Raw genomic sequence first — 18,019 nt, 5'->3', positions numbered from 1 at the left:
GGCACGTGACCAGGTGAACTGCACAGTGAAATGCTTATACTTATTAAAAAAAAAAAAAAAAGTGAAAAAAAAAAAGAAGAATATTTGAGGGCTTTGAGCATGGTTTTATTTAAAGGCATGTAAAAATTCTCTTTGCACAGATCAGAATGGTCTTGGCTCAGACTTTCACCGTCTCCCTACTGAAGTAAGTGCTGAAAATTGCATCTTCTGGACAGGCTGGTCCTCGCTGCCCCACAAAGCCACCCTGGCCACCAGCCCACCTCAGTCTGCCACTGGACTCTGCATTCCCGTTCATGGCAATGCCCCAGAACTCCACCAGAGAAAATGGCTTTTGTTTCACTCAGCCCCTCGACTTCTCCTGCGCGTGCCCTCATCCCGGCGAGGCCGGCCGGCCGTTGTGTGCAGTGAGCGGGGGGGATGGCTGCAGCACCCCCCTGAGCAATGGCATCGCATCCTCGGGGGCTCCCAGCCCCTCGGGCTCCTGCGCCGAGCCCCTCTGCACGGCCAGCCCGGCACAGGAGGAGACGCCGTTCGAGGAAGGGATCAAATACGTGTCTGCTGAAGGGGAGGAACTGGCCTGCGGCTGGGGGGGGTTCACCCCCGGCTGCTTGCAGCTCTGCAATACCTCCAAAGGGGTCTTGTTCTTCCTCTGCGTGGCCTCCTTCCTGCAGGGCATGACCGTGAACGGCTTCATCAACACCGTCATCACCTCCATCGAGCGCCGCTTCGACCTGCGCAGCTACCAGAGCGGGCTGATCGCCAGCTCCTACGACATCGCGGCCTGCGTCTGCCTGACCTTCGTCAGCTACTTTGGGGGGAACGGCCACAAGCCCCGCTGGCTGGGCTGGGGGGTGCTGGTCATGGGCTTGGGCTCCCTGCTCTTCGCCCTGCCCCACTTCACCACGGGGCAGTACGAGGCGCGCTCGGCAGCCCAGGTGGGCGTCTGCGGGGGGAACCAGAGCCTGCCCTGCTCCCAGGCTGCCTCCAGCCTCTCTGGCTACAGGTTTGTCTTCATGCTGGGGCAGTTCCTGCACGGGATGGGAGCCACGCCGCTCTACACGCTCGGCGTCACCTACTTAGACGAAAACGTCAAGACCAACTACTCGCCCGTGTACATTGGTGAGTGGGGCTGAAGGGCAGCTCCAGCCCTTTAACAACAGGGTGATGGGAGGGAGAGGTCACGGTCCCCAGCCCACACTGGGGGCACCTCGCCCGACACGGCTCAGCCTTTTGTTCCTGTTGAGGGGCGAGGTGGAACTCAGAGGGACGTGGCAGCTGTTGGGGAGGTTTTGATTATTTACCAGGAGGAAAACTGTGAGCTCGGTTGGTGTTTTTCCTCCTGCAGCTCGTGCCATGTGGGTGGGGAGTGCCTCCTGCTCCTGGCGTGGGGCCAGCCCATGTGGCATTAGCATCACTGGCAGACAGCCATGAGGCCATACCCCCATCCGTGCAAGGGGGCATAGAATCACAGCATGATTTGGGCAAAAGGACCTTGAAAGGTCATCTAGTCCAACGAGAAGGGACACCTTCAACTCGATCGGGTAGCTCAGAGACCCATCCAGTCTGACCTTGAATGTGTCAAGGGATGGAATATCCACCACCTGTTTGGGCAGCCTGGGCCGGTGTTTTATCACCATCATTTATATCTAATTAAATCTTTAGATCATCATCCCTTCAGGCCTCAGCACAGCAGGGATGGTCACTGGGCTGCTCAGCTACTGCTGGTGCAAAGCACAGCCAGGAGAACAGGCTCAGCTCACTCCTCTGTAGCACTGGTCACTCAGCAGCTGCCAAACACTTACAGTCCTGCTAGTGAAAGTGCCAAAAGGGTGATCTTTTAGCAATTTTAAAATGTGTCAGTCTGCCCACACTGTATCAGAAGGCTGTGGAGTGTGGGAGGAGATCACCAGCAAGTTGATCTTTCCATGTTTCATGGTTTAAACAGCAAACTGAAATAAGTGCCAGTGGTGCTGTATTTAGTGTAGACATTTCATGTTGTCAGTGGGGAGAGAATCCTGCTGCTCATTGCTGTGGCAATGATGTGGCAGTGGGATCAGCTGCATCCCTACTAAATATGGTTTAATTCTGAACCAATTTTGCCTGCCCCATACTATAAAACTTCCCAGGTTGGATGCAAAAGCTTCCCTGGAACAGAAGCATGAGAGGAAAACTTGTTGGAACGATCTGGGTTTGTGTTTTGGTGGTTTAGGGGGAAGGGCATGAGGCAGCCAGAGGCTGAGCATCCTGCATCCAGGGAATTGGGCTGGGGATCCCTTGGTGACGTTGTCTAACATGACTTGTTTTCCCTTTCAGCTGTTTTCTACACTGCTGCAATCCTTGGGCCTGCAGCGGGTTATCTGGTAGGAGGAATGTTTCTAAATATTTATACTGAAATTGGCAGAGAGTAAGTCGTTAAAAAAAAATCTTGTTCCTTTCCCTTTCTGCTCTGTGTTTCCTTTGGGGTAGAACAAAATAATACCAATGATCTGGAGCAATGAGCTGGTGGCTGGGTGGAAGTGTGCCTGGGGTGTTGGGTGGTGTGTCTGCAGGCAGGGAGGCTGGAAGGGTGGTTTGCATTAGCGCTGCTGCTGAAGGGAAATTGCTGACAAACCTGTCAGCTTAAATCCTTCCTCACGCTGCACTGCCCGTGCTAATGAGGCTGTGAGCAGCAGGTGAAATTTCTGAATGAGTTCTCTGATGAGGTAGTGCTCCCAGCAGTGCTACTCGCCCTCCCAGTCATCCCACCAGGGTGCTTAGTCCCTCCTTGCTTTGTAATATTTGTGATTTATTCTTCTTTCCTTACAGGCTCTTTGGTAGATCACAGAATCACAGAATGCTTTGGGTTGGAAGGGACCTTAATGATAATCTTGTTCCAACCCCTCTGCCTTAGGCAGGGACACCATTTACTTGACCAGATAAATGGATTAAAAAGGGGGAATGGGTTTCCAGGGGAAGAAATGAGTTATTTCCACCAGTTTTCTTGCAAAGGGTGTTTTTGGGGCGGAACAAGGATCTTGACAATCCTCAAAGCAGAGCTGAAAAGCAGCAGTGAGGTGAATGTGCAAACCTGAGATTAAATGAGAATGAAATGGTGTGGTTTCCTGTGCTCGTGTTGTGCTCTGGTGAGGCAGTGCTGTGCTGAGGCAGGAGGGATGGTGGACATGGCATCCCCACCAGATCACTCAGTGTCCTTCGCTGTCACCCCCGTGACCCCCCAGCCCTGCCAGCCGCAGGGAGAGGCGCACGGAGCTGCCCCGCTCCGTCTCCATCCAACCATCACCTCTCTCCCTTGTGTCCCTTTGGCTTGGCTTCTTGCAGGATCGACATGGCCCCCGAGAACACTCTCTGGGTGGGGGCGTGGTGGATCGGCTTCCTGGGGGCCGGGGCCGCCTCCCTCCTCATCTCCATCCCCATCCTGGGCTACCCCCAGCGCCTCCCAGGTACGGGGCTCCTGCTGGGCTCGGGATTTGGGGCAGGGACTGCCGGTGCTCCCACTTGTCCTTGAGCTTCCATCCTCCTGCACGTGTGTAGCTGGGGGTGTGGGAGCAAAGGAACAGCTTCCTGCATTTAAATTGTAATCCCTAAATTATTTCACCCCTTGGGCTTTCCATCTGCCTCTGTTACTGCTTCTCCCTTGCAGCTGTTGGTGGAGGGAGGATGTCACGTTGCGTTTTCCCCCTGCACATCCACGGCTGCAGAAGCATCCACAGCCCGTGTCTGACACGCTCCTCGTTCCCTTTGCCTCTCATTTTCAGGATCCCAGCGCTACATCGTTATGAGGGTGTCAGAGGCTCATCAGCTAAAGGATGGGAGCCACAAGAAAGCGTCAGATCCGGACTTCGGGAAAACGGTGAAAGATCTGCCTCGGTGAGAAAACCAGCCCACACAGAAGTTAGGGAGCCCTGTGCAGAGCAGGGGGAGAGTAATGAGCCCAAGCTGAACTTCCTTCAGCTCTGCCAGCTCAGAAGTGCCCTTCTTCAAGCAGTGGCACTTCCTTGCAGAGGAGGTGCCTGATCCTGTCAAGGTCTGGGAGCTCTTGGCAAGGAGGCTGAGCTAGAACTGGTGCTGAGGATCACACAAGGGAGCAGGGGACAAGTGGCTGGTCCCATCTGGGCTTTCAGAAGCTCATGTCCACTGCAGTCCTGTGCCACACACTGAGTTTCGCTGAGAGTGGTTTGATGCCAAGCTTTAGGTGATGGGAGATGCCCAGGCATTGCCAGCTCCCTCCCTCTCCCCAGCAGCATTATTTCTGGCTGTCTGCTTCTGCCTGGCCTCACCTGGCCCAGTTGCGTGTTTCCAACAGCTCCTCCTCCCCAGCCCCTCGGGGCTTTATTCCTTTCCTCTATTTTTACTTGGGTTAGATCCCTGTTTTGTTATTTTTAATGAGAACGAGATGAAACAGGCCTTGTGATCCTCACAGCTCCATTCCAAACCCAGGGAACAAAATATACCACACTGTAACTTTCAGTTCCTTTTCTCTTTTATTCTTGGTTTCCTTTTTTTTTTTTTTCTTTTGCCTTCACATCTTCCAACCACCTTTTATCTATTACTACTTCTTATCTCTCTAGCAAGGCAGTGACACAGCAACTTGCTTAATCTTGAGCTGCTGCTTGGCTCTGTGATGGGAACAAAGCAGGAGCCAAAATAAAATGTGTTCTTTTAACCACATATTTTTGTTATGGATTTTTGAAATATTTTATGGGGTTTTTTTTTTTTATGTGTTGAGTTGTATTGAAATGGAGGGCAGGGGGAGAGGTGCTGCTTTATTTATTGCTTGGGGTTAGCTGGCATGGAGGCTCTGGATGTTGCAGAGATACCTGGATATTGATTCCTTTTGGAGCTTGCAGTCAGTAAAGGGATCTTCCTTTTTTTTTTTTTTTTTTTTTAATTATTTCTCCCAGGACCGTTTTTAGGGAAGGTATTTTATCCACGTGTGATGCCTGCTCGCTGCAAAGATGTTGCTAAACCCCAGGCTGCTGCCAGCAATCACTTCTGAGCATTAGCTGTGTTCTTTGTCGTGCTGGCAGAGGAGGATGGAAGCAGGTGCTCAGAACAGGAATTTTCAGCACCAATTGAGCTGTGTTGTGTCAACACAACAACTCACACCCATCTGAAATTCTTGGAGACTTTGTAGGAAGTTTACCAGGGGTTAAGGCAGTTTTATGGGGAATATTACGTTGAACAGATTTCAATGCTGTTATTAAATGGCATTCTTGACTGGGTGCCATTTTCCAAGGTCATGGTTCATTCTCCTCACGGAAATTGAATTCAAAACTTGCATTTAAATAACGATAAGTCTGTGACTAAAACCAACACAAACAGGGCAGCAGAGAGGGATGGAATTCAGTGGTTGATGCTTTTCTTGCTTGTCTGGAGCAAAGCTCCTACTGTTTCTGCTATCTGACAGCAGGAACAGAGACAATCCTCCTCCAGGAGCATCTTTCACACCTGAATACCAAATACCCAAAGGGAACTTGTATCAGGCAATTCAGACCAGTCCAGACCTCAGTGTGGTTTGAAAGCAGGAACCCAGCAGACTTTTGTGGTCCCTGGTTTTGATTAATGAAAGGGAAGTGCCTTCAAGGCTTTCTGCTCTGGAAACTTGCATTAAAGAGGAGATCCCATCTGTGCAGGCAGCTCTTGGGGACACGTGGACCAGGCTGGAGGGTGAGGCTGAAAGACACTCACTCCCTGTTCCTTTTGTATTGGTCAGGGACTGTGTGCCACACATTTTCTCACAGTACAGGCAGTAACAGTCTCACAAAGGTAAGCAGAAATGCTGATAAATAAAATACTGTTCCATGCCATCAGGTCCTTTCTAAGTGAGGTTCATGAGTTGCTGCATGCACAGTGCTGCCTGAGAGCAGGAGCTGACAGGAATGCAGCCCATACAGCCTAATCCTCTGCCCTGGAGACACTTCTGTATTAACTCTTGGGTTGAAAAGGCCTGATAAAACAGCATTTTCCTTTCTCTGCTTCCATATGATTGCTCTCATGGAGTAACCCCTCCTGTCAGAGCAGAGGGACTCAAAGGAAGGGCATGTAGAGCTGTACCAAGAGGAGGCTTTGTCCCTGCAAGCTGCAGGGTGGAGTTTGTGAGGATCACTCCCTGGCCTGGCAAGCCCTGATCTTCATTCAGCATGAGCAGCTGTGGTCAGTCTTTCACTGATCACTCCTGGACTAGGGTGGGACTTAGAAAAGCCGTGAAATGAAACAAAGGGAGGTTCGTTTATGTTCCTGTGGGATGCACGTGGTGCCCTCTGTTCCCTTGGTGCTGGTGGCAGTGGGTGTCATTTTGTGCTGGAAAAGCGCCCATTCACATGCTGTAATATTGCAGAAATATCCATTTATCTGGGGTGTTCTGGGCATGCCATGCTCAGAGGAGCAGGCTCTGATCATGCAGGTGGTCCCAACCTACTCAGAGAACCATTATGTGAGAAAGAGTTTCTGTATGTGCCCATATCAGTAAAGCCTTGGAGGGTCAGCTTATTTAGGTGGTGGGATTCTTCTCTGCAGTGCTGGGGCTCCTGAAATCCCTTTGGCTGCAAGAATTGAGCACTGCCAAAGCTATGCAAGAGTTAGGTGATTTCTGGGTGTGTTCAAAGTCCTGCTGATGTAATAAAAACGTTTGTGCTGTCTTTGGTAAGGTTTTATGTGCTACAGCTCCTCACAACTACATCTTGTGTCTTCAGACAGATTAAAGTGAGTAAATCCTTATTCTTAGTGCTGAAAGGAGTTCCTTTGCATTTTCCTACTTGCAAGTCCAGCCTGTAACTTTTGGGCAGAGGGTACAAAGTCACACTAGTGCCAGGGAGTAACTCTTCTCTGTAAAAAGGTGAAGGCACTGTCCGTTTTCTGCCTCAGCCACAAGATCTACAAGCATTTTCTCACTAAAATATTAGGCTTTATGCTTCTAAATTAAGCACAGTCAAAAAGATCTGGAAAATAAAATAGTACATTAAACTAATCCCAAGAGCTAGGCAGTGTAAAGCCCCCTGTAATCAAAGTGTAGGAATGTGTGGTATTTCTGTCTTTCAGCTTCTTTGTTCTTTTCGTATAATGAAATTCTCCAGTTCATGTGAGTAAAGTTGCATAAATCTGACTCTGAGCCTCAGCACGTCTCTCCCTTGTCTGTACCAAGGCAGCTTTTCTCTGATCTCACATTTCCACCAGAGCAGGAGGTGGTGACTGTGCCTTTCTGCTCAGTGAGCATCCCATGGCATTGCTCTTGCAGGATTTGTGCCCATCCCAGAGATGGGATAACCCATGGCACCGGCCTGGGCTTGGCTAGGGGGAAGTCATGGGGCAGAATTTGAAGCTGGTTACAAAACATCCCCTGCAAAGCAATGTCAGTCCTCTTAGTCCAATATCCGAGATAGTGAGAGATAATTGAGACCATTCCTATGCCTGAGGGCCTTTTCTGCATCTCAGGGATGGAATTGTTGCTGGATCTGCATGTAAATGACACATGGCAATTTCTCAGGCATATCTGCAGCTCTCTCCTAAATCCCAGTGGGTCAAAGTAAAATGGAGTTACTCAATTTATACATTAAGCTTCAAGTAAAACTGGGCTTAAGCTGTGGCAGAAAGATTGCTTTCTGTTTTTCAGGTGTCTTGGAGGTGTTTCCTGCATGTAGAAAGGCTTGCTTGGTATTTCCCTTGAATCACAAAACATCTATGGTTATCAGAGGTTGTTATTGTTCTGAGAGTGTGGGTGCACAAATAATGTGTGTATGTGAGGATGTAGCACAAATTTGCTCTTGGTTGAGTTGGGAGCCCCAAGATATCTGCCAACAGGCACTAATAAAACCTTGAAATGGTGGAGATTTGGTGAGGAGTAATGTCCTCTCAGTATTGCCCCATTTAAACAGACAAAGTACTCAGCCTGACCCTAAATATTGGAAAATATTGCTGAAATCATCCATGTAGAAGTTGTGGGTGCCCTTAGTGTGAGTTCCATCACACACATACCCTCTGTGTTGCTGACTGGAAAAGCTCCTTCAAGCCCCAGTTAGCTTCCTTTTGGTGTTTTTCCTTTCAAAGAGTTGCAGGATGATGGGATGCTGCCTCATCTTACATGTGATCCTTCTGACTTAGAAGACCAGAAATCAAAATGTGCCTGAAATCAGTGATTCAGTTCCAATATATTTCTTCTTCCCAGGTCAGTGCTGCTACTTCTGAAGAACCCCACCTTCATCTTCCTCTGCTTAGCAGGAGCAACTGAAGCGACCCTGATTGCTGGGATGTCCACGTTTGGACCCAAATTCCTGGAGTCTCAGTTTAGTTTAAGTGCCTCTGAAGCTGCCACCTTTTTTGGTAAGGAAAGCATGTTTTTGCAATGTTTTCCCATTTTGCCAGCAAACAGAAAGAGCACTTTTAGCTTGTTTAGAATGGAGACAGATGCTTTGCAGTTTAATTATGGACTGGTTATCCCCTTCAGCTGTTAGATGGGATCATTTCCTATCAGCACACCTACACCCTGTGCATTTCCAGAGCTGCATCTACTGACATCAGGAGGAAATGTGTCACTTCTGTAGCCATCTGTTACCCTCTAGAGGAAGGCAAAATAATTGTAATTCCTCCTAGTGCATCACCAGGAAACATTGGCTGAACGTTTCCTCTGAGGAGGGATGTCAGAGCTGGAGGGGATATTTTGTCAGCATCCAGAAACTGGGAGGATCCTCACCTAAGTGCTGTAACATAGACCAAGGAATGGTGTCCAACAAGCATCAGCACTCACGATGTGCTCCTCAAAGAGTCAGTTTTAAGATCTCTGGGTAGGAAAAGCTGCCTTTACAGGCTCATGACACATTACCTGAACTGTTACAGAGGACTACCCACTACAGCAACATCCACTGAACTCCCACCAAGAAGCCACACAGAAAGCAAGGAGTCATTTATATGCAAAACACACTGCAATTAATGTATTCAAACCTGAAAACTCCTTGCTGACATTTCTAAACTCACTTGTGAGTTTTTTCCTCTTCTTTTTCAGGTTATCTGGTCGTGCCAGCCGGAGGGGGAGGCACATTCCTGGGAGGATTCCTCGTGAATAAATTTAAACTGCGCTGCTCAGGAATCATCAAGTTGTGTTTGCTTTGCACAGTGTCAAGTCTGCTGGCCATATTCGTTTTTTTTATCCACTGCCCTAACATGCCCATGGCAGGAGTCACCCAGATGTATGATGGAAGGTAACAACAACCACCCTGTCTGTCTGTCTGTCCTGAGGGGCTCTGCTCAGAACAGGATAACTCAAACACACAGTGCTGGTGGAAGTCATGTGTGGATGTGTTGGGGGTGAAAGTTGGTGTCTGGTCAGTCCTACAGGCAGAGGGTGAGACACAGAAAATAAATGTCCTGAGTTTTGCAGAGATGAAGTTTATGGAAGAGGCTCCCTAGTTAGTAAGGGAGGGAAGATCAGCAGCACCAGAGTGGGAGATACTCCACTCTTCAGCTGCCTTTGCAGCAGCTCCCATCTCTATCCAGTGGGATAAACTGGACCAAAAGTGGGAATCTCCTCTCTGAATGGAAGTGTCACCCTAAGAGCTGGTCACTTAAACTCCCTTGGTGGCTGTGGGAGAGACAGCTCCAGGACATGTTTAAAATTTGGTGGGATGAAAGCCTTTCCAAACCTGGCTTTATGCTCCTTGGGGGTCCATCACAACTCCCACTGTCCCTTCCTCTCCCCATTTCCTCCTGTAAAGTGCTGCTCACTGACTGCTCCTGTGTTTCCCTCAGTGCTTTGCCAGGTGGGCACCTCAACCTGACAGCAGCCTGCAATGCCCAGTGTGGCTGTTGGCAGGACACCTACAGCCCTGTCTGTGGCACTGATGGCATCATGTACTACTCCCCCTGCCACGCTGGCTGCAAAAGCGTGTCTGTAAACCTCAGGAATGGCAAGAAGGTAGGTCTGAAAGCACTGTGCATGAATAGGGTGGTGGCACATCTCTGGAGTGATTTGGCTGGCTCTGCAAATGGTTTGAGCTTTGTTGTAAATCAGTGTAAAATCAGGCAGGGCAGGGTGGATGCTCTGAGGTACCACGTGAGATGAAGGCAGAAGGTCCTCTGAGGTCACCCTGCTTTGCTTCTCTCGTTGTGTCCAATTGACTTTGCCTCATTCTGGGTCAAACTGTGCTGAAATCCATGGAAAATCACCCAGGCAGGCAGGGAGCTTGGTAAGCCCCTGATTTCTCTCCTAGTGCTCATTTTGGGTCTTGGATGAACATGATGCACCTCCTCATCCTTCCAGCATGTTGCTCATGGAGCCAGGCAAAGGCTTAGGGAGGCTAGAGGTGATACTCAGCTGCCTGGCAGAGTTGATTTCCCTTGCTTGATTGACCTGCTTGGAAACAGAGGTGTGTCAAAAATGCAGCTTGATTTCTACTTTGTTCTGGGAGTCTAACCAGCTGCTTTCTGCCCTCCCTGAATTTCTTATTTTTAAAGCTTTGACTGTCACCACGCTCTCCTTGGCAGAGCCCCCACCAGTCTTTCTTTCCCAGGTCTACCAAGAGTGTAGCTGTGTTGACAAAGCTCTCTTGCCTGGCTCTGGCAAAGCAGAGGCAGGGAAATGCACCTCCTCCTGTGCCAAAAAGCCCTTGCTCCTGTGCTTCATGTTCGTGGTCATCCTCTTCACCTTCCTGAGCAGCATTCCTGCCCTGACTGCCACTCTGAGGTAAGCACAGGATGGCCTCGTCCTCTGCCAGCACTGCAAGAAGGCTCAATATCCTCCTGTCTGCTTTATCCTGCTGGATCAAGCATGGGAAAGGTGTGATAGGAACCACTGAGTTAGTGGCAGCCTGGAGACATCAGGACTAGTTCCTGTCCCAGTCTAGCTGGGAAAGGAAATTTCAGCACTGGGAGCTTTGTCCTCTGACATGGGATACACACATTTACAGCAGGGGTGGAGGGACATTGCACTGGGGTGATCCTAAATCTGGATGGAGGATGCTAAATCTCATCTCAGGGATGGAGGTCCCAGGTGTGCTGGACATCCCAGGTGTGCTGGGCTTGAGGACTTGGAGTTGTGAAGCAGGGAGGTGCAGCCTGGCAGCATTTTTAAACAAAGCCTTTTCTTCCCCAGGTGTGTCTCTGACAGACAAAGGTCCTTTGCACTCGGGATCCAGTGGATTGTGGTACGAACCTTAGGTATGGAGCAGAGGGAATTTGCACACCACAATGGTCTGGTGGTTCTGGGAGGTGTGTGTCAAGCTGTCACCAAGAGTAAAACACACTCTGGTTGGAAAAGAAGGGAGTAGGACACACAGTGCTGAAAAGGAGGATGCTTTCTTTCTTTTGCTGTCATCCAGGACAACCTAATTCCCTTTGCATGTGATTTGCAAACTCAGTGGAGGGTTCTGTAACACGTCACAGGTGACAGAGGTTCAATGTCCTGCCAATGTGCCCTAATTTTAAGGAAAAGGAGTAGAGATGTTGAAGCTCCTGTGAGTGTCTTTTGGCTCTTGTGCAACATGTAGGTCAGGATGGCCAAAAGACCTGCTGGACCCTCAGATCTTGAAATCCAGCATATTTTTGATACCTGGTGGCTCTGGATGCTGCAGGATGAGTTCTCTTATCCTTATTATATATTATTATCATGATATCAGCAGAACTCAGTGCTTTTCTGCAAGGTGCTGCCCAAACTGAAGGTGCCCTCTCTCTGCCCACAGGAGGCATCCCTGGCCCCATTGCCTTTGGCTCCATGATTGATAAATCCTGCCTGCTCTGGCAGGACCAGTGTGGCGAGCAGGGCTCCTGCTACGTTTACCAGAACTCAGCCATGAGCCGATACACCCTCGTCGCTGGACTGGTCTACAAGGTGATGCTGCTGCTTAACTCCACTCCCTGGTAAAGCAGCCAGGTTTTTAGGACATAATAACGTTTTGCTCTGGGAAAGAATTTTACAAAATTGGGTTGCCCTGATCTGGCCCACCCCCAGACAAAATTAAATTTTCACACAAGAAATTTCTCAGGGAAGGCAAAAGCACCGTTTGCTTCTCATCAGGTAATGGTGCTCCAGACACCATCATTCTGTTAAATTCCCATTATTTTCTAGGATTACAACTTCTATTGCACCATATGAAATACCTCCTTCCAACAGCAACAAAAGTAATTTTTGCTAGAAATGGAGTAAAATACCCAAGTGCAGTGTATTAGTGAGAGTGAGGGATGGCATTGTGGGCAGGCTGTAAATAACCATTCCCCAGTCACTGCTAGAAAATAAGAGAGCTTAGAGCTGTGGGCTTTATTTATTAGCAGAAAACCATCATTTTAACTGCTTCCAAACAAGCACTTGCCCTAGATAGTAGTGTTTAGCAGCTGCTGTGATAAAGAGGTTTTCAAAAGCCTTCCAGCAAAAGGCTGAGGCAGTGTTGGCTCATGCAGCACTGTGTTCCAGGTGTCTGTGTGGGGCTGAACTTTTCCAAATTCCCATTGCTATGGGGCTGGCTAAATTCAGATTTTTACCCCCTCTAGTTCTGTGTGCTGCTCTGCTTCCCAGGCTGGCCAACATCTCCTCTTCCCCAAAGCTTGGTCAGCAAAGCTCATGGCAGATGTGGGGTGGGCTCCTGGTTTTGGGGGACAGCAGACAGTAATGGGGTGTCTCCATGGCTGCAGGTCCTCGGGACAACCTTCTTTATAGTGGCCTGTTTACTCTACAAACCCCCACCTGCAGAGTCAGCTCCAGGCAGCTTGGATGCATCCGAGAATGGCACCAGTGACCTCCAGGAGCACAAGCCTTCACTGCCAGCTGAAGAGGATATATAGTGCTGTCCACATGCAAGTGACTTTTTCAGCCTCAGAAATACCACGAGAAGACATTATGCAGTATCTCAAGGGGTTTTTAAATCAACAGTAATATTTTAAATTTTTATTCTTTTTTTAGTTGAAGATAAATAATTTAAGTAACCACTGGTGTGCTTTGCTATTTTCTTAACTGCAGAAGCACATTTAAAGTTGTGTGCTGGTGCCACGTGCAGTTATTTAATTTTATTTAAAGAAAGGGCTACTGTAGCTTTATTCTGTGTCTGTGACAAGCCAGGACCACGTTCTCCACTCGTGGAAGTAATCACTGGTAACTCCAATGGAGCATGTGAGGTTTAAACCACCAGAGGATCTGGGCTGACTGTATTGAATATCTCAATTGTAAAGCCAACTGTAGCAAAACTTCTGCTGGGATTTCCAAGCTGGGGAGGAGCACTGCTGTTCTGCAGTCTGCACTGCAAAGGGGTCAGCTGGCCCTTGAACTGCTGCATGCAAAGCAGACAGCCCTGGCAGTGTCCTCCTCCTTCCCATGGCACACAGAATCACTCTGTTCAGGAGCAGCTTCTCTCATTATGCAAGTTCCTATTACTGGGAGAGGAGATTTGATTAGCAAATCCATCAGTACACTACAGGCAGCCATTCCCAGAGCTGCCAAGCACTGTACACTCACTGCCTCACTCATTGCAGGGTTTACACCGTGGTGACAGTTTGTTTTTTTTATTTGTGTTGTTTAAAAGTGACGCCTTTTGTAATGTACTGTGCAAAACCCGAACTTCTTGCTGTTTGCTGGGCGTGGGAAGATGTGAGCTACAGATCTATGCAATGTTAACTTGGGTTGTTCTGTAAAGACAGTGGGTTTGGGTAAACAGAAAGGTTGCAGTGAATTTAGTTTGTCTCCAAACCAGTAGCCTGAGGGATGGGTCTGCCTTGTGGAAGGGGGATGCTGGCTTGTAACTGCTTGCAAGGAGAGAGCGCAGCATTCCCCAAACGACCTTTGAATGTGCTCTTGCAATATTGATCAGAACCTTTCTGAGGGGCAGAAGTGGAATTGGGGCCTGTGTGAGTCTGGCTTCCCTCTCAGTGCAGATGAGGCCAGGCTAGTGCTTGGTGTGCCAGTGTTTGCACAGCCACGTGGTCCAGGTGCATGCCCAGGGGAGGCAGAGGGAGCCCCTGGAATCCTGCCTGGTGTAACCATGGTCACAGGACAGGACAGGACACCAGGACAGGACACCAGGACAGAACCTGCATCACTGAGCTGCACAACTGGTGCTTCCTTCGTGCCAGCTGCGACTCACAATTACTTTGTAGATGTTTTTGTATATTTTGTGTATTTATGCTTCCACAAATGGACACAGGATGGGCATTTGCTTCCTTCATTAGCAAAGGACTGACTCTCAGAGTGTTCCTGTTGCAGTCAGGGATGGTGCTGCTGGGAGTGTAGTTGATATTCAGGTCAGTGGAAGAAAGCAGCTTCTTCCATTCACAGATCCCCTTCCACCAAAGCCAGAGGGTGACCTCCCTGCTTCCAAAGCCCTTGTTTTCCAGCCCCTGTCGAGTGCTGGGACAGACTGTGCACCCCCTGCCCCATCCCTGGAAGTGCTCAGTGCCAGCTTGGGTGGGGTTTTGAGCAAACCTGTCTAGCTGAACATGTCTCTGCCCACAGCAGGGGATTGAAACAGAATTATCTTTAACCCAAACCATTCTATGATTCTGTTTTTATCTCTAATAACTGCTGGAAAAACTAAAAGTGATAAGGGCAAGATGGATGGTGGCTTTTGGCTGCTTGTGGAAGGACAGCTGGTGCAGCTTTGATGGGGCACAGTGTGCAGGAGAGCCCTGTTTTTCTAGGGAGGCAGGATTAGACCCACTGATGCAGGATTTGACCCCAACACTGCCCCAACACCTTCACCTGGGCTTGGAGCCACCTGCAAACACGAGCCTGTCTCCAGGCCTTGCCCTTCCCAGCTTACACACTTGGAGTACAAGCAGGGATCTTAGATGGGGAAATGCACGAATGTATTTTGGGAGCTTATTTCATCTATGATGTATTTATGAAAGTTAGAAGTTTTTCTTTATATATATATGTATGTATGTATGTATGTATGTATGGGTGTATATATATATATATGTGTGTGTGTATGGGTGTATATATATATACCCATACATATATATATATATATATATACCCATATATATATATGGATATTGCAATGCAATTTTAGTGTTTATAAAATGAGCTTTACCTGAGTGTGTTGTTTCCAGAGCTAAACAAAAGCTCCTTGGATTCTGGGCATTTATTATGTTGCTGTGGGACTGGTAATTCAAGGATTTTAGTAAGCAGCAACATGGCATTCCTGTTCCATAACCAGGCTGTTTAGGTATACAGGTCATTTAAAATATTTGGAAGTATGTTTCCCAGTCTGATATGAAGTATTATTTTGCCATAAAAGCATAGAAATATAACCATTCTTTCACAGGTACTTGTGTGTGTGTTTTTCATCACTTGTCACCCTTCCCCAGCTGCAGTTCTTGGCAGGGGTGTCTCCATGGTGCCATTTGCTGCAAGGCCATCGCGGCATCTCCGAGGAGGAAGGTTAGAACTCAGGTTTGTGCTTCATTTGTAGCATTAATAAAGCCCCTCATGGCTACAGGAGGTCCGGGCATCAGGTGACATCGAGGCCCTGTGAGTTGGTGTCTCCTGCTGGCTTACCCTCTCCTCCTGAGGCAGGGGATTGTCGCTTTTGAAGGCAAAAAGAAGTTTGTGGTTGCTGGGGAAGAAGAATCATTTCCCATCTTCATCCACAGACCGACCCTGTTGAAGGCATGGAGTGTGTGCCAGCCCTGCGGTGGGTAAGTAAAGGTCAGAAGTTGGTGTCACCTGTGGTTTGCTCGGGGCGATTTGGGAATGCAAACAAACCTCACTTGGTGCTGAGCAGAGCCGCGGGGAAGTGAAACAAATGAGCGCCCGGGGGAGGGCAGGCAGCAGGAGCTGGATGTTATTTACTGTGAGCAACATCCCAGGCAGTCGATGAGCCGTTCCTCTCTGCTGAGGAGTTTGTTTGGAAGCTTTCTAGAGGTTTTAAAATGCCAGTAAATAAAAGCTTTGAGTGACACACAGATGGCTCTGCAGAGCCTCCAAGCCTTCTGCTGCTGCCGCGGTCTCTCCCACGCCTGGCAGTGCAGGAGAGCCTCAGTTCCTCGCTGTCCCAGCAGCTGCATCCTTCGGCTTCCCCTGCCCCATCCCTGCAGCTCTCCTGCCCTCGTGCCAGAGACAGGAGCGGGAGCAAACCCCAACAATTCGCTTTCCATGCTTAGCTTCATATAACACAGGAAGGAAAAAGAAACACCAACCAACCAAACAGAACGTGACTGGCATGGTGTGATTTCAGCAAAAGGAAGAACGCCCCTCTTTTTCCAGAGGTCAGCCCCTGCTCCTGGCCGTGGGTCAGGGTTTTGTGCAGGGCCAGGTGGCACTGGGGAAGGTGCCACTAGATGGCAATGGAGCACGGTGCCATGGCCAGCAGCTCCGTGTGCTGGTGACAGCGGGTTCCTGGTGCTTGATGGAGAGCACAGAATTCCAGCCAGTGCACTGGATTCCAGCTTTGCAACAGTAAAACCACAAATACATTTTATGAGATCCAAATAAGGTCCAAAAGTAAAATTGTAGTATCTAGTGATGCATTATTCCAGGGAAAATGTACAATTTGTAAGCAGAAAGCTGTGCAACGGGTGAGGGTTCAAACAGAGCAGCTGTATTATTTCTAAAAAAACTGGTAAATTCTTATTTGAAGTGTTCCCTTCCCAAGCTGGGATGGAGGGCTCTGAGCTGTCATTCAAAGGGAAGTTTTTGTATTTTGATTTTCTTTCTTCAGATGTTATAATTTGGGTTGCTATTTACCTGATCCTTTCACCTCACTCTCACACAAGCCTGACTGGGTTCTCCTGAACTTAAAAGGATGTTTGTTTGGAGCACAGGAATAACCCCTGGTGCTCTGGCCCAGGTGGAACTCCATGGTAAACCTTATACTGAGCCCAGTGGTCTCTGTGTCAGGCTCATAATTAATAATTTATCTAATTTGCTTTAAAATCAAACAGAAAAAAAAGAGGAGTGGTAGGTTAAGGGAAATGTGTGTGTTTTACCAGCCAGGGCAACCTCAACCCAGCAAATGTGAGGGTGGCCAGGAGGTATGAGGGGTGGCTGTGGGTCTGCCAAGGGAGCAGAGCTGGCTTTCCATCACACAGTTCCAGGGAATTTGAGGAAGCAGAATGGGCTAGCATTTTCTCTTGCCAAATAATTTTCTCTGGAACAGAATAAATGCCAGGATTTTCTTGTCTTCCCTCAAGTTTTCATATTGACCTGCAAGCAGCAATTTTAGAAGAGGAAAATGAGACCATTCTGCTCCTTCTAATGAGGTGCTGCATGTCTTCTCCAGCCAGGAACTTGCCATCCAATTTCCTAGAGATACACAGAAGAATAAATCTCACATTAAATTCGAATTTACCGAGGTGTTACATCTCGCCTGCTTCATTATCAAGTAACACTCTGTCAGTTAACAGAGTCCTGAGAAACCTAAAAGTGCACACAAAGGGAGGAACCCACCACAAATTCTCTTACAAACCTCTCCTTCTAGTGAGGGGGAAGCAGAGCTGCTGTAGAATGAATGTTGCAGTAGTTCAGTGAAACACTGATGCACGAGTAACTATAGAAACTGTAGCTCCAGATATGAGTGTTCAACATACTAATGTGCCCTGCTTCAAACTCATGTGAAAAATGTGATCTCTTACTATTCTGGCTTTCTGGTTTAAAAATACAGACCTGTTCCAAGTGGAGCAATGCTCTGAAAGTTGATGAAATCACAGATGAAGCCTTGCACCTCAGCAGAGGGAAGAATAGAAAATCCTGAGCTACCTAAGCCTCTGTGGCATTGCAGATAAAATCTGCCCTGTAGTTCATAGAATCATGGAATCATGGAACCATGGAATGGTTTGGGTTGGAAGGGATCTCAAAGATCATCAATTCCACCCCTCTACCATGGGCAGGGACACCTTCCACTATCCCAGGTTGCTCCAAACCCCATCCAACCTGGCCTTGGGCACTGCCAGGGATGGCACAGCCACAGCTTCTCTGGGCACCCTGTGCCAATTCCACCTGTACACTTACCACCTGAAGAGTAGCAATGAAAGTATTTTTTATAGAAAAAGTGAATTGCTTGTTGTCTCTGCATGCCTTCATTCCTAAGGAGGGATTGGCAGAGGATTT

The 18,019-nt window shown here is 48.4% G+C and overlaps 1 protein-coding gene across 1 annotated transcript; it reads left to right on the top strand.

The window, feature by feature from the left end:
• The first annotated feature begins 223 nt into the window (after positions 1-223).
• SLCO4A1 (solute carrier organic anion transporter family member 4A1) lies at positions 224-15,235 on the top strand. Its single transcript, XM_053993317.1, has 11 exons — positions 224-1,119; positions 2,314-2,404; positions 3,319-3,440; positions 3,756-3,867; positions 8,162-8,316; positions 8,996-9,191; positions 9,739-9,904; positions 10,500-10,672; positions 11,081-11,145; positions 11,667-11,815; positions 12,613-15,235. Exons 1-11 carry the CDS (start codon positions 294-296, stop codon positions 12,760-12,762), a joined length of 2,205 nt encoding a protein of 734 aa, XP_053849292.1. The 5' UTR covers positions 224-293; the 3' UTR covers positions 12,763-15,235.
• Positions 15,236-18,019: the final 2,784 nt, after the last annotated feature.

Source organism: Vidua macroura, chromosome 17, assembly GCF_024509145.1.
Source record: "Vidua macroura isolate BioBank_ID:100142 chromosome 17, ASM2450914v1, whole genome shotgun sequence".
In the NCBI taxonomy this organism is placed as follows: Eukaryota; Metazoa; Chordata; class Aves; order Passeriformes; family Viduidae; genus Vidua; species Vidua macroura.
This window is presented reverse-complemented; position numbering and strand designations above follow the sequence as displayed.